Source organism: Copadichromis virginalis, linkage group LG22, assembly GCF_057382275.1.
Source record: "Copadichromis virginalis isolate Kocher_CV1m ecotype Utaka linkage group LG22, C_Virginalis_male_GT1.1, whole genome shotgun sequence".
NCBI lineage: Eukaryota > Metazoa > Chordata > Actinopteri > Cichliformes > Cichlidae > Copadichromis > Copadichromis virginalis.
The window spans coordinates 18,913,899-18,939,911 of NC_140638.1; the positions used below are offsets into that span (position 1 = coordinate 18,913,899).

A 26,013-nucleotide genomic window follows, 5' to 3' on the forward strand; every position below is an offset into this window, starting at 1 on the left:
TGAATCACTGTGTGATTTATTTATTTTATTTAAATTTTTGAAAGGGGCCACGGCCATGAGAAAATAAAATGAGTCCAATAAGATTCATATTATTTTTATGAAATATAAGCAATCTTAATGTAGGGAATAGGAACTTCTTTCTATTTCTTTCCAGTATAGGTAAACTCAGGCAGAGTTTAGAGCCCCATACTGATTTCTGTGGGCTGGTTTAAACCTTTTGAGAAGAATTGCACGTCTCTGATGCAGTCATTAAAGGTTAAAATCTCAGCCTTACTAAAATCATCTGTTTATGTTTTGGTTGTCACAGCCACCGTGCTGAACGGGTAAATACAAAATATGACATCTTCAGGTGGGTTGTGTCAAATAGTGACAGAGGAAAGGAGAGAGAAAGTGAAAGGGTCTCTGCTTTGTTTCTCTGAAACACATTTGCACACACATACTTCGGGGTATATGTCCTCTAATGCCCTGGCTGTCAGTCTGCATTATGAATTGTCACAGTTATGGTTAGGGCATCTTAGATTGGAGGTGGCGATTGGGGTTACATATTACATATTTCTGTGGGTTAGGTGTTAGGTTTACTGAAATCACACGTTGTTGCCTCTCGTGTTGCTTTCATAATGACAGAATTAAGAGTATGAAGTATTGAGAGTTTCAGCATCATCTTCCACATTTTATGTCAAATGTGTCATGTTGTTACTTTGTAATTGCTCTTAGATTAAATTTTGAGGTAGTTGCCCAATTTATGGATATTTCTATATTTGTATCTCTGTAATATCCCTAGTTGTGACTGCGTTTTTTGCTCTATATACCCATTCTTCTTACCCTTTTTGCCACTCGTTTTCTTCTCTTGCTTTAAAAACTTGACAATCTGGACTTTTGCACTGACCGTATTTTCAAACTCCCTGAGTAAACATGAAGTGGAAGTAATTGCAGAGGCTTACCTCAGTGAACTTTAGCTACACGCCCTGCTGTTTGGCCTTGGCTGCTACCTCAAGTGTGTTTAAGCTTCTTTCTTTGTAATGCCTCAGCTACTACAGCTGGTCATGCCACAGTTGGCATTGTTTGTACTTTTCTGGGTGCATACCTTTCCTTGCCTAATGAGGCTGAAACAAACAGTAATTTTAATTTTCACTGCTTTTCATGATTAATGTTTTTTATGTAAATAGGGCTACATGATTATGACCAAGAAATTGCCCTAAATCTGAAGTGTTTTCACAGCAGATGATGGCCTGCTTCTCCAAACAAACCCTTTGCCTTCTACCTTAGTTGTTTTTTTTTTTTTCAGCAGTCTGTTATTTGTGGTCTGTTTTTGTTGTTGTTGTTTTTAATGTCACTCGTTCATGCTGCATCCCAGAAACTTGAAGCTGTGCAGTGCAGGGAACAGCTGTGACTGACACGTGCAAGAACTTTATAGTATTTGATCTGGGGAGCGCTCAATTTCTTCGATTTGGTGTTCTACTGGAAAAGTGCACCAATTGTGGGAGTGCAGCCTTATTACGGTATTATTTAGCAGTAAATAAAAAGTGCCAGATACCTTGTTTTATCACAGTCTAAAACCAAAGGTCTTTGCTTTAGTGTGTAGACTGTTAATCATTTAATCCCTTAGTTCAGTGATATGTTTATCATCTTCAAGACACTTGGCTAGGAGATCTTTGAAACCGTGAATGTAAAGTGTTTGTTTTTCCGTGTGTTTGAATAATGAAAATAATGGTTAGTTTCAGTTGGACTAACAAAAAAGACCTATGAGCATCATTCATACAGAGAAAAAATAATCTGAAACATGTTACAAAGATAAATAGAAGAGAAAGGGGTTAAAATAGTGCAATTGCCAAATCCTATGACTTGATAGTTTTGCATCATCAGCCAATACCTGTCTGTTTATCTTTAATTACATTAGGTTAGGTTAGTAATAGTTTAATGTGAAATGGGATAATCATGTCTCACTTCTGTCCTGCCTGTAGAGCCACCTTTACTTTCTCTTTATTGTGGAAATGTGAAAATAATTTGTTTCCATCTTGTAAAACCACTGCTGCTGTTCTGTTTGTGCCAAAGCTAACTCTTTTTTTTTTTTTTTTTTTTTTTTTTTTTTGGAAATCACAAAATGTTTGAACTCTGCTCTTACATATTTTCCAGCTTCACAGGTAACAGGTGGTTGCATCTACCATTCTGTTAAATTTTTATGTACAGCAAAGATAAATGTGAGTCTTTTTGTCGAATAATGAAGTGTCTTTGGAGTGTGTTTTCTCACCACGTTCCTGCTTTCTTAATTCTTGTTTGACGCTTCACGTCTGCCACAGAATGGTGGTGAGTATGAGGTTTGTTTTTGTTTGTAAAGACTCCTCAACCTCTAAGTTAGGGACACAAGCTCAGACCATCTGCCAAAATACACACAGGCACACAAATGCCTTCGTACTTGCCCTTGCCCCACATCGCTTTCAGGCCAGCTCTTGGCGTTCTCTTTGAAGGGGTTTGAGGCAGCTGTTGCTGAGGATAGAGGGGAGGAGGGAGGGATGCGAGGAGGGCAGAGGATCGAGGGAGGGAGGGCAGAGGATCGAGGGAGGAAGCTGACAGAGATCTCTGGCAGTAGCCGAGTCACAGCGCTGTGCCTATCACTGCCTCTCCCTGATTCATCATGACAGAGAGAGATTGAACAAACGAGGGAGAAACAGAGGAGAAAACAAAGGCGAGAACAGAGGGACAGAAGTGAATACAGACCAAACCAGCGGATTTGACCCATAACGCTGTAACTATGGCATTTGGGGATGATGATAATGGTAGGTGTGTGTGTGTGTCTGTGTGTGTTTGTGCCCGGCTGTCCATGGTTGTGTGTTTTAATCTCATCTGGCTGTGGATGCTGGCACTCACACAAAAGCTGCCCAGCATATGGTTTGAGATTTGAAATCAGCTTAAACTCATTGCACTTTCACCCCAAGTGCTTTGGTGTGTGTGTGTGCATGTGCTTCCATGCGAGGGGAAAACTGGGGTGTCCTCAAATGCTTCCATGATGCTGCATTTATTGCAATCGTGCGCATCTGCAAGAGCAATGGTCTACCCAATCTGAGCTGTTTAAAATTTTGAGAGATGCTTATAGTTTTGTAGCTTGTTGCTTGAGGTCATAGTTGCACCGCACCGTATCCACCCAATCCAATTTTCTTGCAGCTTCCTCTCCCCACTGTGCTCTTCAAGTCTAGTGTGGCTTTACTCAAGTAGCCGCTCAGTCTCTGCTTTTCTGTCCTCTCTCTTAAACTCTTTCTTTTGTAGTAATATCAGGTCAAGTGTTCTTCTGTGTTAACACCCCAGCTCTCAATCTCCAGGCTTACTGGTGAAGCCTTTCACTTACTTGTGGTTATGTGAAAATAGTGCAAATGTGCTTGGATTTGAAAAGTAATTACATTACAATAGTAAGGTCCATTGTAGAGCTTTGCAAATGTGGGGTTCTTCTACTTTAGGTAGCTAAATTTCTTTGCGAGAACAACAAAAAAAATGTTTACATGATGTTGAAATGAGGTTACTTTGTGTTGTTTAGTAGGTCGGTATGCAGAGCCCCCCAAAAATCTGTCTCCCTCCCTTTTGTTTCCCACATTGTGTATGGGTTAGTTAGTAGTTTTTGTCTTCATCATGCCAAAGATTTTCCCAACCCGAATGGAATTACAAAACGCTTCTCTTCAAAGCAGTTTAGTTTCTGGTAACAAAGAAACTCATCATCACAGCAACACACCGGTAGTTTCAGGTTACATACCCTTGTGTCATGTTGTGCCCCAAATTGCACAACATGAGAAGAAATCTTACCAGTGGCTTTGTGTTATAGGGTTCCTGTTTTGAAGCGAATGAAAAGAAGTTGTTGAGAAAAGTCAAAATTTCACATAAGCAAAGAGGGGATATCGATCATGACTAACAGGCCTTTGTTCATTCATTAGTAAACATGTGACTTGAGGTTTTTTCTGATGTTAGTTCTTGGGAAAGTAAAGCATGTCATTGCCCATGGTGCTGTGCTCGGCTCTTATTTAATGACATTTGGCCCTGTGCACAGACACACACACAGGAAGAGCAATGATATTCAGTGCCCCAAACTGACCATCAGTAGCAGCTTTCTCTGCTTGCATAGTACTTCAGTGTTGACAGGGAGTGACACACACATACTCACAGACTCTCTTTCTCACACACACACACACACACACACACACACACACACACACACACACACACGCAGACATGCTCATTCTGCTTCAGTGCATCACAGTCTCTGCAAAGGGAATCATGACCCTGTTTCCAAGCTACTCTGATTGTCATGGCAAAGCTTTCCTCTGAATATTATGGCTTATCCCTCTCCCCGACTTGGAATTGGGACTCAAATTATACCTGTGTGTGTCTGAGTGTCTGTGTATATGTGTCTTCTTTTAATGAGATCATTTTCTCTGAGCTGGGCTGGAAATGGAGCAGCCTGTCTCCTATTAGAGAATCCAAGCTTAAACCTCAAACGTGTCTCTTTATTTTCCTTTGCTCCCCTTTCGCTCAGTCATTCTCTGTCCCAGATTGGTTGCAAGTGAAGCATTTGACCCTCTTATGTTACCAAACTGATGGCTACAATTAAATATATGGTTAGTATGTATAAAAAAAACTTCGAGTGTCATTCTATGGAAGCAAAGGAAGTTATTTTCTTTTTATTTGCACTTTCCATTGTATGTATTTTTCTAGTATTATCCCATTTTGCATCTAAATTACTGTATGTTCAGTGGTTTATCTTTTCACTTAACATGTCTGTAGGATTGGCTGTTTGTTTTTTATTAGTCTTTTTTTTTTATATACGTACTTCTGCTCGTTTATTTTGGAGCTGAAAGTTTTTAGCAGCTTTTGTCTCAGACATCACGGTGCTGCTCGTGTTCTTCTTTCCAGTTGTCATCACTCTCATATGAGTGATCGTGCAGTGTCAAGATATTTTGTGTCATCTTCTATGTGGGACTCTGCATGCTGTCACATGGGCCTGAGCAGGAATATGCGACATTGCCTTTACACAAACACAATCTGTTAGCGAGGTAGAGCAAAGTTTGCATAGAGCAATGTGACACTAAAGCTAAATGAAGCTTTACGTGGGCTTTTGGCTCTAGTGTGCACCAGTATTGCAGACCGTTCCACTGTTATATGGATACCTATATCTGATGTAAAAACATTCACAAACTTCATCTCAGGTGAATCAGTTAATAGGCTTTCTGAAGATTTGGTGTGACTGCCTTTTTAAAATGTTATTTTTGGTGCATATGCATAAAAAAAATGCTCTGTCCTTCTCTGATCAGCAGGGTGTTGTATCCTGCTTCCTTTTAGGTGGTTTGCTGATGTTTGAACCACAGAATAATTTGGTTAGAGCAGAGTCAGTGCTGCCATCATGTGGTCAAAAGCCCCCCAAATTTTGCTGGAAGACTTAAGATTAGCTCTCTGTCTCGGCTAGACTTTCTCTCATCTTTTTTTCTTTAGACAGGGACAAGTAAACAGGGGAGCACTCCTTTATGTCTAATCATGTTTATTTTTTGGCTTGTAACACACATTAACGACTGGGAAATTGCTGCTTTGCTGCATGCTTCTGTAGAGGTGTTTTAATATCTCTGTACTTTAGGATTTCTTGATTTTCTCTGGGCGGTTACCACATTGCAGCTGGTTGTCCGCTCTTCTCTTTTTATTCCAGGTTTTTTTTTTGTTGGTTTTTTTTAACTCTTCTCTCCACATGGAGAGAGGAGGGGCGCTTGGCCTGGAGTTTCCATGGTAACGCTGCCTGGTACATGGTGTAGCTGATGTCTCTCACTGTGTTTAAGTATGCTGTGATTGTTTCTGTGTACTGATATGTAACTAGCATGTAGTAAATTAATAAACAGTAAACCCAACTGTTGATTAAACCAAATTGGGGATATAGTGAACCCCCACCCCCGCCTTTGCTGCTCAATTCGTTTGAAGCTGGTCTGCACAGGTCGTCATGGCAACAGCATGTGTGCAGTCTGTTCTGTGGAGGAGATTCACGCTCTCCATCTCTCCCTCTCAGTCTCCCTCCTCCCTCTTCTCTCTGGTGTCTTTGCTCTGCCCTTCACCCAGTGACATTTACCCCCGTGGGGTCTGACTAGACAAAAGCAGGAGCTGATAATCAATGCTAAGACCCGTGATGCATGTCGTAGTACTGCTATAATGTAATGCAGCGTGGGTTTTATTACCAATTAAAATTCACTTAATGGTGCATCTGATTGTGAATTTATTCACTTATGATGCATGCTTTTATAATTCAGTGCAATTATAAACATCACTATATTCTTGCATTTCTTCTGCAGTCAGTGAGAACTAGCATACATTTCAAGCAATAAATTGCACAGAAATGCCAAAGGTAGCAAAAATGATAGAAATTTTAAATCATAAATACAAATTCAGATTTAATTCATTATTCTTGTTATTTGTCAAAAGGTTCAGTAAACATTGCAGTTTAAATGATAATAATAATATATTTTTATTTTTTGCTTAAAACAACTTTGGTCTCTGTAGCTAATTTCCCCTCTGACAGCTGAAAGCTGTTGTATAAAGCCTTCTAATGCATCATTACAGTGATAGGTGGTGTTTATTTTTCTTGTTGCTCGAAAAGATGCTACAAGGATGTTTATGTGCTCCATGCAGAAAATGTACTTTTTCACTTTGCATTTTTACTTTGCTCATTTTGGCAAAAGGAAAAAGTAATTTATTCAGTATCACAATGATTATGGCTAGGTAGCCAGAACGATTGTTGCTAATAAGGCCCCAGTTCTACACTTCAAAAATGGTAAGGTGGTTTTGAAGGTGTCAAAATGTTAATTCTTTTTTATACATACATAGAACACTAGAAAACGTCATGCATATGCACACAAAATGAGTCAGGTGCAGAGCCAAAAAAAAGCCAACTGCAAATGTCAAAACAATAAATGAATAAAAATAAATCTACAGCTTGCACTCTGTGGGGCTCCAGGTTTATCTGTTTATCTATTTAGAGCATGCTACAATAAATTAGTAAAACTGCACCACTGTGTGCAAGCTGTGTTTGTTTTTTTAATATTTCTTTTTTTATATGGATCCTGTGATTTCAGCAGATTTAGTTGAACCTGCAGCTTCTCGCCTCATACTATGAGGATTACCGTGTAGAGCTCTCACTGAGAGTAAGTGGCTGCTTTTGTCAAGTGGAAAATCAAAAGTTTTCTCTAACACGATGTCTCAAAAAAACAGATGTACTTTTATGTGTGCGTGCTTTGTAAAGCTAAAATCGCCCTGTTAGCAAAGTAATTATGAAGATGCTGCAACCGTAATAGATAATTTTAAAATTGTGTTTATTTAGTACTCAAGTTTAAAAAAGTCAAACTCAAAAACATCTCTGTCTACAGGCTCTGTTAACTGCTCTGTGGGTGTATGTTTGTGTGGGAGGGTCAAGGCCTCAGATGGAGGGGTGTGGTTCACCCTTTGTACCCCCCTTGTCAACACTCTCCTTTAATCATTGTTCCATTATCCTTTGTTCCTTTGTGCATGTGGAGAAACAGAAATATAGCAACAGAAAGTGTGTTCAGAGGTTGTTGTTGTTGTTGTTGATGTGTGTGAGGGTGAGAAAGAGAGAGGGGGGGGATGCTAGAAGATAGCATTTGTGCTGTCTGGTGGTTGTAATGAGTTTAGGTTAGCTGGTCTGGCAGTGACATAGAGAAGCCCTGTTAATATTCCTGGGGTGTCTGTGTGTGTCTCCCTTTCTCTCCCATCACGCACACGCATTCATCCTCCTGCCTCCACACTGGCTGCAACAACATGATGTCACCTCCCGCCTGATTGGCTGTGAGGCTGCTAAGAGAAGGAGGAGAGAGGCTGGGAGAGGGAGGGATAGGAGAGGGAGAGGAGTGAAAGAAAATGCCGGCACTTGTATGGGTGGAGGGGTTTTCGGACAGCGATGTAAGGGGTGTGTGCGTGCGCAGCCTTAGACACCTCACATAAAGTATATGTGAGGTGTATGTGTGTGCGTGTGGTGTGCACGTACCTGTTTTGGGGTACAGTTTGGAGAAGAGGTGAGGGACCCCAACACCACGCCCTCCCAGAAGCATGAGGCGACTTATCTGCCAACGCATCTGTGACTGTGAGTGGAAGGATGAACCTGGGTGTGCTGGACTGTGTGTTTGTGTGTCAAAGACTGTGCGTAAATGTCAGTTCATGGCTGTTGATGTGTGTCTGTACACGTCCACTTAACATTTATCTAGCTTGAAAAAATCGTCTGTCCATAACATTGGAGAATGAGGCTCATACGTACACATTCATGCTTGTCACTCATTTTGCATGTCGACTGCGTGTGTCTCTGTGTGCATGTAAATAACTTGATGTATGAGTCAAGGTGTAGGGTGGTGGCTTTGGCGCATTTCTCCATAGCTGGTTGTCAGAGCGACTGGAGCGCAACTACATTCCTATGCCAACAGTTTGATCTTCACAGTCAACTTGTGTGCGTGTGTGTGTGCACGCGTGTGTCTGCCCTCACATATTGTTGCAAATGCTGCAGCATCGTTTCAGACATTCTCAAGTTTCATGCAAGCTGGACAGCTAGCATAGTTTGTGCTAGCATGCAGATTGAGGGTTTGGGCTCTGGAGAGTTCTGTCAGTCACTGGTGGTGTAGAGGTTGGACATCTTGAAGATTTGGCTTCGTTCCTCCTTTGAAGTGATCGTATAGGTCTGAGGGTTTGCTTGAGTGCGGTTTTTGTAATTGGTATTGATTTAGTGATTCCTGACTTAGCTTTCGGTAGGCTACATCCTCTTTGTGCTTCTAACCATTACTTTTCCCTCTACCATGCATTGTCTTCCAGTGGCCTTAACCTCTGTATACTTAACATTTAAGTGACAAATAAAAGCCAACGTTATGTGAAATGTTTTAAAGGTTTCAACAAATAAAAATGTTAGTCTAGATTTTTAGAAATTGGGATTCAGTATATTTGCTTCTGAAAGCGGATGCAGACTTTTCTGTTTTTGTTTTTAAGGTAATCTTATTGACTATATACATGTTTATTAGTAAATTATTTTATTGCATGTTGTGAAAGCAAATAAAACAATTGTTTAATTTTTTTAGGCTGTTTGTTTTGTGTTTTTCAAGGTAATGTTGTAAAGCCTTTGCAACTGTATTTACACACAGGTTGGATGCTAACGCTACACATTGTCTTCCGCCTTACAGATCGTAGTTTTGATGATGACGACAGTGTGGATGGAAGTCGCTCTTCCTCGGCCCAAGCTGCCTTCAAGGTTCCCAAAGTTCCCAAAAAGCCTGCAGAGTCGTCCGCTGCTCGCAGGCCCAGCGCTACTGGTGGCAAGCTAGGTACGTAAATTAATTGACATTTACACACACAGTGGATAGGACAGTGTGAGAAACAACTTATGAGCCAAAGCTTATTACATTGTCTGGCATATCATGATAGCGACATGGGCAGTGGGCCAGTGGGTGAAAGTCTCAGGATGAACTGTGACTTATACTCTCTGCTCAGATGCAGTGAAATTCCTTTTGTTAAAGTTGAAAGTCTGCAAATCAAGCAGTTTAAATTCAAAATCTACTTTGGCTGTGTACAGGAGCAAACTGTTGGATCTAACTGTGATCCACCCTCCTTATAACTATATATAAGCACTGAGACATACAGCTACTTATACCTCTCTTTGCAGTTAAGGTGCAAGGAGAAACATTCACTCTCTGGTCTGTGTTCCTTCACTGGGAGATATTTGTGTAACATCATGTATTATAAACCTAATATAGACTATTTCCTGTCTCTTAGATGTGGGTTTGATATCATTTAATAACTACTGACTGGTGTTATGAGTATTATTACTTGTAGTCCCCCACAATTAGACCCTGTCATTGTTGTTTGGCGCCTTAATTACATTTTTTTGATTAATTCAGACAAGATGTTTTCATCTTCTTAATAAATTTTAATCTGTATTTTGTGAGCTGTGAAATGAGCACGGTCCACATATGCGTTCTCTCTTAGCTTTGGTGTTACAGTATATAAAACAATGTAAATAACGAATTTTACTTCTTGTCTGAGGGGGGAAAATGACCTTTACTGTCCTCATAATTCATTGTTGGTCAATTTTAGTTTGTTTTGGATGCCTGATTGGATGTAGACTGTCAGTAAAGGTATAGAATTGTTGTTAACAGGATAAGGACAGTGACTTTGACAGCTATTACAAGAAGCAAAAGACATGAGTAAGCATGCCACAGGGTGCAGTAAGAGACACCCCTGTATGTCCTCTGAAATCTGTCTCTCCTCTCTGATTTGTCTCATATCTGTAGTTTACTCAGACCTTCAGATGATCTGCTTTTTGAAATGATTTGAATCCTTCTCTGCTGCCTCCTGTTCTGTCAGCTCTCCGTTCTGGTGCAGCTGGTTGGAGTGTTATATTTGGGCCCTGTTTGCATGTATCGATTTTTCCCGTCGTTTATTATTTCAGTAGGAAGCTCTTATGAACATGCTGCCTGTTGCTCTATCTGTGTCACACACAGGCGCACACATCCACACATACACTGGTAGTCTGAATGCATTGCTCTGCTGCATGGAAAAACAAGATTGTGATCTCTTCCCTCTTAGATCATTCCAGCCTTATTGATTATGGATTGACTCCGAGAAGCTAAATAAAGTGCATTACAAGTATTTTTTGCACACACAGGGCTACAGCTCAAAAACCTGTACCTTGTTAAGTTCAATGCAGTAGGGAGGGAGAGGCCTATCGTGACTTTTGGCTCAAATTTGCGATTTTCTCACACAGAAGTTGTGGCATCAGCAACACGTTAGCAGAGCAGTGGCAGCTCTGGTAGTTGGCACAGCAGCAAGCAACAAGACTTCTGCGTTTTGAAAGCCTTAGCACACTGATCACTTTAGTGCTGCAATGACGCAGGGTCATTTCATGAAAGACCAGGCACCCAATCCCCAAATCTAAGTGTTTCAACAAGCCAAAATTGTTCAGAATGTTGAGTATCAGTATCGCACTTTGAAAAACTCAAGCATGTCTGTGACGTAGAGTAACAGAAGCAATAATCCAACAGAGAAGTGTTTTCTGATTATAGTTACCGTTTGAGGAATGACCCTGGATAGAAACACACATTAATTAAAACAGAATCGTATCTGTTCTCAACATGAGACCCAGTGAGTGATTAAAGCAACTGAAGCACTTTCGATGAAAACACATCTCAGTCGGGAGCATTTCTGGTGCTTTGCTTTTCCGTTTATCCATTTTTATGGGAATCTGTCAATTTTTGTGTGAATTTGGATTTAGACGGCAGTACGCCCACACACACTCGCACACCACGAAAGCAACACTCAGACAGAAAGAAGAAAGATGGTGTGATAGTAAGTTGCAGTATTAGATAAATCCTGTATCAGTAAAGAACAGGCGTCTCATTCTTGGTTCTGTAAAAGGTCAAGATGGCTGCTTTAAGTCAAGCCTTCAATCAAAGCGGCACCTTTTTTTTTAAAAAAATACTCATATTTCCACATTATGATCTCCCAGGTCTGTTTACACAAATGACAATATGCTTTATTGCTTCTATAACTGCTCACTCTGACAGCATGCCCTGCAATAAAACTAATTGGAAATGGTGTTGGTGTTCTGGTAGGTGGCTTTCATGATCAGGCTGCATCCGTGACAGACAGGGGATATTGGCTAGAGCTAGCCAGCCGGCTGCATCAATTTTTCCAAGATCTCTAAGGGCCATGTAGAGTTTTGACATAACATGTCGTTGTGGTGCAGCTTGATATCCAAGCCAGCCCGGAGGAAAAGAGGAAGATATGCTTTTCTACCTTCCTTTTCCCATGTTTGTGCTCCATGATTGGCTAGCCTGAGTAGCAGCTCTAATCTCATGGTTTTCATATTCTTTTCCAGCATTACTCTCAGCTCCTTCCTTGGCTCTTTTTCCTTTTGTCTCTTCCTCCCTTGTCTGTTATTTCTGACTTGTCCCTGCCTCCCCACTGTAGGAGTTATAGGAGGTGTGGTCCACACCCCCGAGAGAGAGATGATTTACATTCCCATTACTGCCAGGAAGTCCATTAGAAACAGAGTCTGCTCACAGTGGTGTGTGTGTGTGTGTGTGGGGGGGGGGGGGGGGGGGGGGTGTTTTAAAGGGGAAAAAAAAAAAAAACAGAAAAAAGACCTAGTGACTAGGCGTGGGAGTTTCTAGTATTTCTTCTGCGTGTCCCTCCATCCATTATTTCCAAGGTGTTTTTGGCCTTAGGGTTGTGGACTCATGGATGATTAAATATGGATGTATTATAATTTAAATGAACACACACTTGCATTTTAATCAACTCTGTTCTGATTTTCTTTTCTTCCCAGTGTCCAAGGAAAGTGCGGGGGCAGTTGATGAAGAGGATTTCATAAAAGCCTTTACAGATGTCCCTACTGTCCAGGTACAAACTCACACAAAATATAATAAAATGCATCCACCCATTAATTTCATCATTTACTAATACAGGCATTTAAAAACCAGATTGTCATTGTGTTGCAGATCTACTCAACAAGAGATCTTGATGACAACCTGAATAAGATCCGTGAGATTTGCTCTGATGACAAACACGACTGGGACCAGAGAGCCAACGCTGTCAGTAAATCCAGTACCAAGTTTCAGAAAATAATTTTGAAGTTAGGTCAGTAAAATGTAATGAATAATATATGTTATTGTTTGTTTTCCCTCTTTCTTTTTTTTTTTTTTTAACCTCTTTAACAGCTTAAGAAGATTCGCTCCCTGCTAGTGGCAGGCGCGGCCAGCTACGACTGCTTCTACCAGCACCTACGACTACTAGATGGAGCTTTCAAACTGTCCGCTAAAGACCTGCGCTCACAAGTGGTCCGAGAGGCCTGTATCACTGTGGCGTGAGTGTTGAGAAATATATATAGCAAACACAATCGCACTGCAGCACGAGCTTGAAGGCTCGTGTTTGGTTTCATCATCTGAGCATTCTCCGGTGTCTCCTTACAGCCACCTCTCATCAGTGCTGGGGAATAAATTTGACCACGGAGCGGAAGCCATCGTTCCCGTCCTGTTTAACCTCATTCCCAACTGTGCCAAAGTCATGGCCACCTCTGGTGTCTCTGCTATCCGAATCATCATACGGGTGAGTTTTATAAACACGTAATTAAATCAGTACTTTTGCGGTGTACTTTTGCTCAGTGCTGCTTGTCCTCTCTGCAGCACACCCACGTTCCTAGACTCATCCCCCTGATAACCAGTAACTGCACATCCAAGTCTGTAGCAGTAAGAAGGTGAGATTAGCAAAGGCCCTCATGTCAACACCACAATAAGAAGCTTAGCACCAGCTGAACATAAAATACATTTGGAGATGTTGTTATGTGACATTGTTTTTCGTGTGTTTTCTTTAGGCGCTGTTATGATTTCTTGGACCTTCTGCTACAGGAATGGCAGACCCACTCACTAGAAAGGTGAGCACTCATCAGTTTTTCAGAGGAAAGCTGTGATGGTCATACTGACTTCATAAATGCAAAAGCATCGCAGTGTCGGATTCCTATTAATGTGCTTTCCAGATGTGTTTCAGACTGGCTGGTTCACTCTTTGTGCGTCCGTTTGTGTTATTGTTTCAGACACACTGCAGTCCTGGTTGAGAGCATCAAAAAAGGACTTCGAGATGCCGACTCAGAGGCCAGAGTGGAGGCTCGCAAGTAAGACAGACATACCGAAAAACACATTATGTGGGGAGAAAAATGGTGGTAAATTCCTCACCACCCTCTTTTTCCTTTATGAATCCCCCAGATTCTTCACTTTTGCTCCATCCACCCCCCTTCATAAACCAACTTTTATCCTCCCTCGTACATTTCTCTTTTTGTCTTCATCTCTGCCTCTGTTTTCGTCTGCTCTTCTGTCTCTTTCAGGGCTTACTGGGGTCTGAGGAACCATTTTCCAGCAGAAGCTGAAGCTCTTTACAACTCCTTAGAGCCTTCATACCAAAGGACCCTCCAGTCCTGCCTGAAGAGCTCTGGCAGCGTGGCCTCACTTCCCCAGAGTGACCGCTCCTCATCTTCATCTCAAGAGAGCCTCAAGTAATGAACGCACTGCACCGTCCCTCCATAGATAACTTCAGTCCTGCATGTTTACTTTAAGTCTTCTTTTAATGATGACACTGATTATAGAAGTGATTTTGACTTTGATTTCCTATCTTACACATCTTTGTCAGATACATAGATGACATCTTTCTGACATCTGTCACACATACGCTTATTTTTCCTCTACTTATTTTTATCTTATCTGTCTTTAATCCTGAATTAAAGCAGCGTGCCCATTCATATAACCAATGAAACACAAGGTCACTGTTTTTCATGGAGATGTGTTGAGAATGAGTTCAGTAGACTCAAAGCCTGAGGAAAAAAAACTGCTTCCAAGTCTGGTGAAACAGTGGCTCCTTCTGTGATGCATCACTGTTGGCAGGAGGGTGATTCGGTCGCGTCAGGGGTCGAATGTGTGTTTTAGGATCCTGTTTGCTTTGCTCAAAGGCGGCTTGAAGTGAGAGAAGCTACAACACCTTCTTTCATGCAGTGGATGAATTAAGGGGCTGCACCAAAGCTCAGTATAAATTATGTTTAAATGAGCATTATTTTGAATAGTGAATCATGCAAAGCTGCTCTAGTAGTGTCTAAGAGTGAAAATATAGATGTGAAAGTTATTTTCTGCCCCCTTTAAATATACAATTGTTTGACCATGATTTGTTCTCTGCAATCCTAGCAACCTGAAACTATTCATCTACACTGCATTTCACTCTTATGTTAAATTTGAGCAGTTCCTAGAAGGTTGTCATTTTCCTCTTTGTATTGTTTCCTGTTGCACTACATCTTGTTGATTGCTGTTGATATTAAATTAATATATTATTTATAGTCTCAGATCTGCGATGGCACAGTGCTAACTAAAGGTCAAGGCAAACTTTTAAACTGTTATATTAGCACTTTTCTACTCAAAATGCTTTATACAACCATGTCTTATTTCACCCTTTCGCTCACACATTCACAGTCGGAGTCACTCTGAGTCACAGCTACCCCATGTATACATGACATACACACCTATATCTATGTGACAGAAACATTTGATAATAAAAAATAAAGAGTTATAAAAAGCTTTTATTGCAGAGGTACCCAGATCTTGTGTAATTGTTTCATGAGAAAAATGGATATTTGTCTGTTTTGTGTCCAACGTCATTTAATCTTTAGTGTTTTTAGTGTTGGAGTTTTAACAATGCTTGAGAAAGCTGTTTTATTCAATTCCACACATCAGTAAAAATGTATATTGATCATGATTAAGACCTACTCACTGCGTTGTTATATACTGACCTACTTTTCTCCCTTTTTTTTTTCTTTTTTTTTTTTCTTCAGTCGGCCTCTGACTTCTAAATGGTCAGCAGCACCGGGGCGAGGTGAGTCGAGCACATGTACACACACGCACAAGCCTTCTTCAACACATATTCTCCTGCACACACACACACACACACACACACACACACACACACACTGAGGCAAACATCAGCTCCTATAAAAACCATCTCCCTTCATTCTCATTTACATCAGCCTGTCTCCTCCCATGAGCAATCACATCCTGTTATGTTTTTATCTTACAACACACATGTGCGCGTACACATGCGTATACTTGTCTGCCCAATTTTGTTTTTTCTGTATGGTATCGATATTGTGTTTGTATAGTATTGTGCATGCATGTGTTTGTGGTGTGTGTGTGTGTGTGTGTGTATATATATATATATATATCCCATCACCTCCCACCCTTTCTCCAACACGATCCTCCTGTCCTGTCAGTCCCTGCGGGTTCAAAGGGTGGGGTGTCATCGACCTCCCTGCAGCGTTCCCGTAGCGACGTGGATGTTAATGCAGCAGCAGTTGCTAAATACCGGCACGTCAGACAAACCGGGGGAGCGGGCCGTCTGCCCCCGGGGTCCTACTCCTCACTGGGTAAGGGCTCTGCCAGTCAAGTTAGATGCTTATTCAGACAGTGGAGACGTAGGTCAGCATGTGATCAGCTGGAAGTCAGACTATAAAGAGTCTCGTCAGATCAGTACAGAGGAAGTTTTTTAAAGTTTCTGACAGGTTGAAGTAAGAAGTACGTCATCTTGTATAAAAGCTTGACTCATCTGCATAACAGAAGGATGGACGTCCAGACCCAAACACTTTAGCGCTTACACTGACTCCTCTCCTCTCCTGCTGCCTGCTCATTTGCCTGTTCGTGTGCTTGTGTGTAGATATACTCTATGCATGCTCTCTATACGGATATTGTCCTCTGTGTCAGTTTGTCTCTACATTTTCGATGTCGATCCCTACATCTGCACGGTTCTCAGATAAACAGATGTTATGTGACTAATTCACACTGTGCTCCTTTCTTCTCCTGTTTCTCTTGTATTTCATCTTTTTCTATTTTTCTTATTTTCAACTTTCTTTTCACATTTATTATTCACATTATTCGTTTTCCCTTTTCCCTTTGTATAATTTCTGTAAAAAAAAATTTTTTTTCATTTTATTTTTGGGGGGTTTTCCTGTCATTGGTCTCCTTTTTTTTCCCTCCCCCTCTTTCTCTTTGCTACTAAAGATGATGCCGCTGATAAAACGGATGGTAAGATCATCTCACTCCACTTCTTCTCTGCTCTTTTCCCTTTCCTCACTCCATGCAGTCCATGTTAACTCAGTTGTGACAGTGTGTGGCCACAGCGCCCCCTGCTGTCAACTTCAAAACCTCATTTCTATTACTGCGCTGTTCACAGAAGCATAGATCAAATATTAACACATCTAAAATCATCTTCTGCTTTACTAAAGCTGAATCTTATTTTAAATATGGCAATTTTCTAACCATCTGTACTCACATTAAACTGTATCATTCAGCTGTTGAGGTTTTATAGGATAGTATAAGGATGTGCTGCTTGAATATTGCACACAAAAGGTGAACTGTGATACTTAAAACATGCTCCTTTTTTGTCTGTCTATAGGAACCAAATCAGACAATGGTAAGACTGTGGTTAGGTGGATGTTTGTGTGCATATTTGTAGGGATGTTCTAGATGGAAATTTTGATTTTAGTCTTTTTGGATCCAACAATTATGTGTTTGATCAATTTTATAATAATAATAAACAAGAAAAGTGACTTTGCTTAAAGGGGATCTATTATGCTCTCTGATATATTCCTGTGTTATTTTTACTGCTACTATGGTAGATGCTTCTTTTAAACATGGTTTTAGTTTGAATTAGTGAGGGTCAGCATATGTGCAAGTAACCCCTGTGAGCCAACAACTCAAGCTTCAGCATCCTGTAAATGTTCAGATTTTCTTTCCTTCTCTTGGCTCTATATGTTATCCCAAATATGGTAACTTCAAACTTGAAAGGGGTGGAGCTAAGGCAGCTTGTTTCAGAAAGAGTATAAACGGAGTATGAAATGAGATAAAAACAAAAGAATATGGATTTGAAAACGAGCATGATGGGTCCCCTTTAACCACTGAGTTTGGACATGTGAATGCTATTATAAAGTGGGTTCTAAAAGTAATTGGTTGGTGGGAGATTAATGGATTATTCCCTTAAATTCCCTTTTAATCATTAAATCATTTTAGTCTATAATAAAATACCTTATCAAATACTTAACTGGTTATTTTCAGGGATTTCTTTTCTGAGACGGGTTTCTAATCCACTGAAGCATCCCTGTTGTATTCATCTGTGTTTGCACCTGGCTGAATGTGAATGTTGAGTTTAGGGTCCAGTCTTTAGCAACTTTCAGTATTAGTGGCTTTTCATCAGCTCTAGTGCTTTTTAGTTTCTGGGCTTCATTCAGCTGCAAACTGTGTGCGAGTAGTTTCATTAGTGTGTAAAATGCAGGTCTGTTTTGGGGGTTGTTTTTAATTGTTGTGCTTCTACTTGCATGCAGGTCGTGTGCGTACCAAGCAGCCTTTGTCTACTGCCAGCACCGTGTCGAGTCAGGTGGACTCGAGAGGACGCAGCCGCACCAAGATGGTGTCCCAGTCGCAACGTACGTACCTCCTCGCAGCAGCCAAAACACAGAGCATAATTTAAAGCCAGCTGTGAGTGAAACAGTCTGGGTAAAACAGGAGAAATGATGAGAGAGTGAGCTTGTAGAAGTATTTGCGGTTCCTCAACTTTTGTTTGTGGAGTTTCTTAACTTGTTGCCTCCACGGTGACGATAAGCTCCATGTGAATGTTTTTGTGCCTTCAGGTTCCGACGAATCCGATTGCACACCAGGTATTCTGTCCGTGTGTCAGAGTGTGCCTGTCTATCTCTGTATCACAGTGGGAATGGTGACCCACCCGCTCTCATTCTGATCAGGGTGTTTTGTGTAAACAGGAGAGCGTGTGCGTATGGGTGTGTGTGTGTGTGTGTGTTTCTTCTGCATGCTGTGTTTCATCACTGAGGATGGTGTGGTGAACAGTACATTTCCGCTTCTCCAGCCTGGCTCTGGCTTTTATTCAGGTTATTAAAAATACGAGACACAAGCCTCTGGGCTATTCTTATATTGCAGCACATTAGGCAGCTGTGTGTGTGTTTTTTGCGTGTGTACCTGCTCTCCAAGACATTAACTGCTGATATGCTGCTTCGGGCCATCTTGGAGACCAGTTTAAAATCAGACAGTGATTGGGCCACAAACCAGTGCAACAGTTAAATCTGGATATTTAGATTGAGGACCAAATCGGAGTTAAGAGGGTTGGAAAGCTTTCCGTGAGTGTGTGAGGGTATGGCTCAGTATATTTACTTTAAACCATTTTTCCCTCATTGTTAAACAGGTTTTGTTTTTTTTACATATGCTATGTGAGTTGTCCCAACATGCACTGCTTTCCCAAGTCTGTCATCTGCGGCTGGTTAAGTGTGTGTGTGTTTGCTTCAGCTACATTTCAGTACTTGTTTTCTCTTTAATTAATGGAATTATTTCAACATAGTGCTTCAGCTTTGCCTTCATTCTTGGTATGGACCACCAGGATCCTCTCTCTTCGTACTCTTATTTTTTTTTAACTCCCATGACACTTCTTTTGCGCTAACACCCATAATTCATCTGATTTAATCTGCTGTTCCTTCCCCCTCACCTCTGCTTTTCCCCCTTTCTTCCCAACCAATGGGCTTAATGGCTCAGGATCTCAGTCTGCTACCCCTGTCGGTGGTAAGATTACAACGCTACTTATTTTTACCCCGCTCTCTTTAGCTGTACTTTCTTTCCTCTGTTTCCCAAACCTCACTATCTTCACGTGCACGCAGAAAGGTCACTGAGAGTCTCACCCACACTGGCTTAGGCATGCTGGGATTTGTAGTCACAGACTTATAACATGGCTATGCTGTTACCATGTGAAATACACTGCTTTGGGAGCCTCATGTTTCTGCATTTCTATGTGTTACACAATGAAAAGTCGAAAGTCACTCTTTTTTTTTTTTTTTTCCCTCTGTAACCACATCATTAGATTCCAAGCTAGTAATTCTCACAGTTTTGTAGCTTATGTTTGGTTTCAATAACCTTTCTTTCACCATCTTATCACTAGTTTGTTTGGGTTTTTTTGTTTTTTGGGGTTTTGGGGGGTTATCGGCACTTAAACAAATCCAAGCTAAGAAATTGTCAGACAGCGTGAGTTGATCATTACTTATAACATCTTTTATCAGCTACTGGATATCAAAACTCTTTGTGCAGTAATCATATTTTCACAAAAAACAACTTAAACACAGTTTTGTCATTTAGATCCATTTTATTTAGTAATGCGTCACAAGGTGTTAGCACATAGTTCAGTAGGTTATGTGATTCTGTGTGTGTGTGTGTGTGCGTGTGCGTGTGCATTTAGATTAGCTTTTGTCTCTCATTGAGAGAAAGAAGAGAGACTCTGGTCTGCCTGCTCATTTTTAGTCTTAAAGAGATCAATTTAAAAGGGACCTGTTATGCTTTTCCTGCTTTCTGTCATTGTCTAATCTGCTGTGATGGTGGGTGCTCACATCGAACATGGCCTAAGTTTGAAATACTGAGGTCAGCTTCTGAGTTGTTCCTGTAAGCCAAAAGCTCAGGCTTTAGGCTGCTCCAAATACTGAGCAGAATTTTTTTTCCAACTCCTTTTGGATCTCTATGACATCTAAGCTGGTGGTCAAACCTTTTGTTTGTGAGGGGCAGCCAGTCAGAATAAAGTTGAAGAAGCAAATAAAACTGCTTGATTCCAACAGGGGATGAACTGAAGGCAGCACCAAAGCCACACAATTCAGGATTTAAAAACAAAACATTGCACAGCTGGACATGAGCATAATAGGTCCTCTTTAAGGTCGGTTTCAAGTCTTGAGCACTGGAGCTTGTTTCCCAAGCATCTGTTTTCACATTTCCAGCACTGCAGAGCTTCTCCTGCTGGACTGTTTGTCTTCTAGTTTATAGCAAAATGACCCACTGTAAAAAGAAACACACTGTGGCCTTAGCTTTGGGAGATCGGATGCCTCGGGAAGAGAAATTGAGACTGTTATTCAATTTAAATTCAATCCAAATTCAAAATTACAATCCAGTAATGACAGTTACCTATGAGTTGCCCTTTTTTTTTTTTTTTAATGAATTTGAAAGAATTTGAACTCACTGTAGCTCTGCTGGCTCCAATCCTTCCCTAGTGATGTGTATTTTTGATATACATAAAATGCCAACATGTGCTTGAAAAACTACCAACTACCTTTGCCAGTTGTTGGTATAAGAAACTGATCACTTCTTTTTTTCTTTTCTTTTTTGTTTTAATGAAGTTGTCACGTTATAGAGGGGTGGTGTCACTACAGCTTTTTTTAATAAATGTCCCATGCACCACGGATAATCTATGTTAATCTATGTCTCTCTGAAGCTGGTAGTCGGAGCGGCTCCCCTGGTCGCGTGCTGACGAGCACGACCCTGAGCACCATGAGCACCGGGGCTCACAGGGTGCTGGCTGGATCCACCGGGGATGGACACAGACGCAGCCGCATCCCCCGCAGCCAGGGCTGCTCCAGAGACTCATCACCCACCCGCCTGTCTGTGGGTGAGTGCATTAACGTGCTTTGAACTAATACTGTCTTTCTATAAATTAGCTGTGCCTGCTTTAGAAACTGCTCAAGTGTTGGGTGATATTTTGTGCCATCAAACTCAGATGACCAGTCTCTGTGATTCGCTGTATACATGGATCTAAATTTGCCTTTTTCCCTCCTGCTCCCTGTCCTCCTTTTCTTCCTCTGCTCCTCTCCTTTTTCTCTGTCCTTGTTGCTTCTGTCTCGTAGCTCCTTCTAGCATTAGTTCCATCTACAACGGAGCAAGCAGAGGAGGTAAGGCTTCGACCTCGACTGGACCCTTGTGCTACCCATCAATCCACCTCAATGTGCCTATTCTCATCCTCACTTTAACCTCCATCTCCTTACACCATTTCTATCCATGATTTTAAAAAAAATTCCTCGATCACTGCTGCCGTCACAGTCCGTCTCTCCCATCATCAGTCGCTGCCTCAGCTTCATAGATTCCATCGTTCTAACTTGTCTGTCTTGGCTGTGTCGTTATGGTGATGGGTGCCTGTGATCAGCACATGTTCACGGATTACGAGTCATACCTTCCCCCTCTCCTTACTAACCTGTTTTAGTGGCTGGTTGAAGAAAGCTTCACACAGGATCAGCGACGCTTCATCTCTGCTCGGTAGACCGTTGGTAGCCCGTGATTAATTCTGATTTGCTAGCTGGATGCTGAAGCTGATGAACGGAGCAATGAACAGCGAAGTTGCAGTGCTGCTGAATGAAACACAGCCCTTTCCCTCAGCCACCCGCTTGATTGCTGCATCTCTTTCTCAATCACTTTTTCTGTCCGTTTGTCTTTGTGTGTGAGAAAAAGAGACACATTGAGCACCTGTGTGTATCAGACATCTCTGAAGGTGAAAATCAGTTAATAAGAACTATTAGATGAATAGAAGAAACTAAATGTGCAGAAATTTCAATTATTTGTTTACATGTAAGTCATAAACTCTGAAACTAACAAATCATTCATGTTTTAAAGACAAATTTGGGTTTTCTTTCAGTGTTAAGATTTAGAATTTTTTATTCTGTTAAAGGAAACAACTGGAAGATTTTAGACTCTTGAGGGTGTGATACCAGTAAATAATACCAGTAGATTAGCTGATAGATATGCGCTCACACCTCTAAGATGGTTTCTTAAACATCAGAGGGGGGGAAAAAAACCTGTGCTCACATTTTTCTTGTTTTTGTCAGTTTGTCACCTGTTCTTATTCTGTCTTATTTATGTCTTTATGTACGTGCCTTCCTCTTTGACTTCTTTGTCACTGCTCATGTCTTTCTTTATGTGTACTTTTTCTCCCCTTTCCCTTTTTCCGTTTTCTTTTCTGTCTGCACTCCGTGGTTGTTACCTGGGTGGCGTTAGCTCGGGGCAGTCGTATCCCGCGGCCCAGTATGAGTCAGGGCTGCAGCAGAGAGGCCAGCAGAGAGAGCAGCCGGGACACCAGCCCCGTACGCTCCTTCACACCTCTTGGTGAGTAGCAGCAGCAGACAGATACCCGAGAGGAATTAGTAGGATATCCGAGGAAAAGAGTCTGACTGTATTGAAGCTTTACTCTTAGCTCTTAGATTTTTAGATTAAAATTGAATCCAGTATCTGAAAAAAAAAAGTCTCAAACACGCATGCGTCAGGAAAGTAGAGAAATAACACCTTTATGTTTTTCAGTCTTTCTTTCTATTCTCATGCACTACTCGATAAGTGTGAGTTTGTGTGGTCTTAGTTGTCAATCCTAAACTCTGTGTGTTTGTATGTGTGTGTGTGTTTTAATCTTGGTTGCAGCAACGCGGAGCTACTCTCGCTCCACCGGAGCTCTTCACACACCTGATGCTTTTGGGGCTGCAGGTGAAGGCTGAGTACATCTTTCTCCGTCCCTCACCCACCCAACCACTTGACTTGATTTTCTCTCTGCGTTTTCTTTTTTTGTTCTCTTTTAGTTGCAGTTCATCATCTCCCACATTTTACCAGCCCGTTTCTTTCGTCGTCCATCAGTTGATTTTTGATTTGTTTTGTTTTTTTACGTTCTGCTCCAGGATGTCGGGCTCTCCAGTGGAATCGCATGTTTCCGCCCGTTCAGTTGCCAGTTTATAACCATTCTGCTGGTTTTATCAGTGTCTCTTTGTCTTCTTTATTTAGCTGCGTCCCTCCTCCACAGGGACGTCAACATGCTCTCCTGCGTTTTATGTCAATCATGCTTTTTTTACCCCCAAGTGCCATCTGCAATGTCACCTAACGCATCATCGCATCAACTTACAGGGTTGTCTCGTGCGAAAGTGCCACGCGTGTGTGAGTTGTGTGAACGTTAGCGAATGGATGATCAGGAGAATGACATCATTTGTGGACGAGTGCTGAGTGTGTGCGAACTTGTTTTAATCTGAAGTTTTGCTAATGTATTTATTCTGCTATCTTTCTGTCCATCCTTCCTCTCTCTGTCTGCAGGATCAGGTTTTGGAATCAGTCAGTCAAGCCGTCTCTCTTCTTCAGTCAGCGCTATGAGGGTCCTGAACACTGGTTCAGATGTAGAAGAGGCTCTCGCAGATGCACTGGTATGGAAACTCAAATTCTAACACAGCATTGTGCACAACTAACTAATCATAGCCGTTGTGACTAGTCGGTACTAGACTTACTAGCCGTTTAATCTAATTGTTTGACATTTTAATTGATGCCCAGTGCCGTAAATTATTGTCCTAAATGTTATGCAGCCATCTGCCACCAGATGGAGCATTGTTGTTGAGAAACACCATAAATCTGTTATGCTAGGCCTGATCTTTTTGTTAACACTATTTATTTACTGTTTGTTTTTCACTTTCTATTTGAAGTATAACGTGCAGTGTTCTTAATGCATGATGAAAGGTCACACCAGGTTAAGTGACATGATCCATTATTGAAAAATGTAATTAATGGTTTTAAATGCCTTTGTTTATAGAGTTTTTTTTACATTGTCCATTAAACAGTTTTCAAATTTAACGTAATATCTGAGTCTTTCTTAGTTTTAGACTCGTCGGTTATACTAGTCTAAAAAATTAGTCACCAGGAACATCCTGGCTACAAACAGTGCACGTTCCAGTATCCTGCCACTAGCTCCTACACTGTGTGTCTGTGTGTTAACTAAACCCTGATTCTACCTCTGTTTAACGCTGTCAGCTGTTGGGAGACATGAGATCCAAGGTCAGCTTCTTTTCCTACCTCTTACCTGTGTGTGGGTGTGTGTGTGCTTGGTTTGTGTTCTATCAAGATGTGCTAGTGCATGCTTTCTTAATGTCCTGCTTGTTGGTTTTTGTTTTCATTGTAATGTCATGCCCTTTCTGTTCCCTGCAGAAGAAGCCAGCACGGCGACGGTATGAGAATTACGGCATGTACTCTGACGACGATGCCAACAGCGATGCATCCAGCGCCTGTTCAGAGAGATCCTACAGCTCCAGAAACGGAGGGGCCATCCCCACCTACATGAGACAAACAGAAGATGTAGCTGAGGTAAACAACAGCAGCAGGAAATAGATACTGCGATGGGCAGCTTTCCTAAAACCTAGGTCCTTAGAAAAAACTTAAATGACTTAAGTTAAATTTAGATGGGTTTGAAGTTTCACAGAAGGGAACAGTATCATTAAGGCGCTCTTTTAAAGTTAAAGTTTGCAGAGCAATTTGAATGTCAGGTGGAACCTCAAGGTTTTCTAAGGAGCATCCATCAATCTAGAAATTACTGTTATGCTTAATGCCTCTGGATAAGGCTGCAGAAAGCCACTAAAACGTTGACATAAGGGTCAGGCCATACCGACCTTATGTGTCAACCAAACAGCGCACACTGAAAACATGTTAATGGAAAGATGCGGTTCCATTTGGTTTTAGAGTAATGCAACCTGTGCATCACCTAAATCAGTCTTTAATTTGTGTTGACAGTTGTGATTAAGGGGCAAAGATTCTTCCCAAAACTGTGCTGACAATTCTGTGTTCTGGTCCTTGGCTTCCTGTATAAAAGCTGAAGACACAGGAGTGTGTAAACAATGAAGTAACTTTGATATTTGTTGTTAGGATTTTTCATGCACAGCACTTTGGTCAACTCTGCTGTTTTAAATGTGATATATAAATAAATTTGACCTTTGTAGAGAGTACCAAGCGCTCTTAAAGAGGGTGTTTACCTGAAATGGTTTCTATTCTGTTTATGAAAACTTTTCCTTAACATAGTGTGCAATTTGAGATAATGAAAAAGTGAGAATTTGGAAGCTTGTATTTAGTTAAAAACTTTGGAAATTATGCAGACCGTCTTTATAGTCTATATACAGATCTGCCAGGGTCACAGTACCTTTCCCGCTCCAGTTCATTTTGAGCACTAGAATTTTGCAGTGAAGATATTACTACCCAGAATCAGTGAGTGAATATGATCAGTGAGGTTTATATACTCATGTCTCCTGTGCTTAAATCTGAAAAGCCATTAAAAACGTGTTACTTCAATATTAAGCTGAATATTTATTACGTGCATGTATTGAATCTTATTCTTTCCTCCAGGTGCTCAATCGTTGTGCCAGTGCCAACTGGTCTGAGAGGAAGGAGGGTCTACTGGGCCTTCAGGCTTTGCTTAAAAACCAGCGCACCCTGAGGTCAGTGTCAGGTCACTCAGGCGTGTTTGCAGTTAATAAAGTCATAGATGATTTCCAACTAACTGCTGCTGTTTTGTCTGTAGTCGGGTTGAGTTGAAGAGGCTCTGTGAAATTTTCACCAGGATGTTTGCTGACCCTCACAGTAAGGTATGGATGCATGCAGCATAAACCCTCGCACAAAGATGCACTGCATTCATTTGCAGTACCGTGGCACAAGATTCATAATTCACCTGCTTTAATTTTACTTTTTCAAATACTTTGTTTATCCCATCATCCTTGACTGTACCGGATTCTGCCAAACACAGAAAGTGTTACACCGCTTTAAAAAGCACACACACACTTTAGCTGTCACATCTTTCTAATGAATTTAGTGAAAAAGACGGGATAAACAGGTCAAAATG

The 26,013-nt window shown here is 41.2% G+C and overlaps 1 protein-coding gene across 17 annotated transcripts in view; it reads left to right on the forward strand.

Moving 5' to 3' along the window:
• clasp2 (cytoplasmic linker associated protein 2) overlaps positions 1-26,013 on the forward strand; it is a 66,477-nt gene that overhangs the window by 27,846 nt on the left and 12,618 nt on the right. For 4 of the 17 annotated variants that reach the window (XM_085445903.1, XM_085445885.1, XM_085445902.1 and 1 more), the window contains 25 exons: positions 9,189-9,329; positions 12,332-12,405; positions 12,504-12,596; positions 12,723-12,868; positions 12,975-13,110; positions 13,188-13,258; positions 13,376-13,435; positions 13,595-13,672; positions 13,883-14,050; positions 15,371-15,411; positions 15,806-15,958; positions 16,590-16,613; positions 16,984-17,001; positions 17,909-18,010; positions 18,215-18,241; positions 19,125-19,151; positions 20,836-21,009; positions 21,245-21,289; positions 22,386-22,493; positions 22,800-22,862; positions 23,457-23,563; positions 24,162-24,185; positions 24,336-24,491; positions 25,521-25,612; positions 25,696-25,759. In XM_085445903.1, coding sequence (XP_085302029.1) covers positions 9,189-9,329; positions 12,332-12,405; positions 12,504-12,596; positions 12,723-12,868; positions 12,975-13,110; positions 13,188-13,258; positions 13,376-13,435; positions 13,595-13,672; positions 13,883-14,050; positions 15,371-15,411; positions 15,806-15,958; positions 16,590-16,613; positions 16,984-17,001; positions 17,909-18,010; positions 18,215-18,241; positions 19,125-19,151; positions 20,836-21,009; positions 21,245-21,289; positions 22,386-22,493; positions 22,800-22,862; positions 23,457-23,563; positions 24,162-24,185; positions 24,336-24,491; positions 25,521-25,612; positions 25,696-25,759 — 2,192 coding nt within the window. Of the gene's footprint in view, positions 1-2,603; positions 2,775-7,892; positions 8,111-9,188; positions 9,330-12,331; positions 12,406-12,503; positions 12,597-12,722; positions 12,869-12,974; positions 13,111-13,187; positions 13,259-13,375; positions 13,436-13,594; positions 13,673-13,882; positions 14,051-15,370; positions 15,412-15,805; positions 15,959-16,589; positions 16,614-16,983; positions 17,002-17,908; positions 18,011-18,214; positions 18,242-19,124; positions 19,152-20,835; positions 21,010-21,244; positions 21,290-22,385; positions 22,494-22,799; positions 22,863-23,456; positions 23,564-24,161; positions 24,186-24,335; positions 24,492-25,520; positions 25,613-25,695; positions 25,760-26,013 lie in introns of those variants that run through there. The other 13 variants (XM_085445899.1, XM_085445898.1, XM_085445888.1 and 10 more) reach the window with 13 other exon arrangements.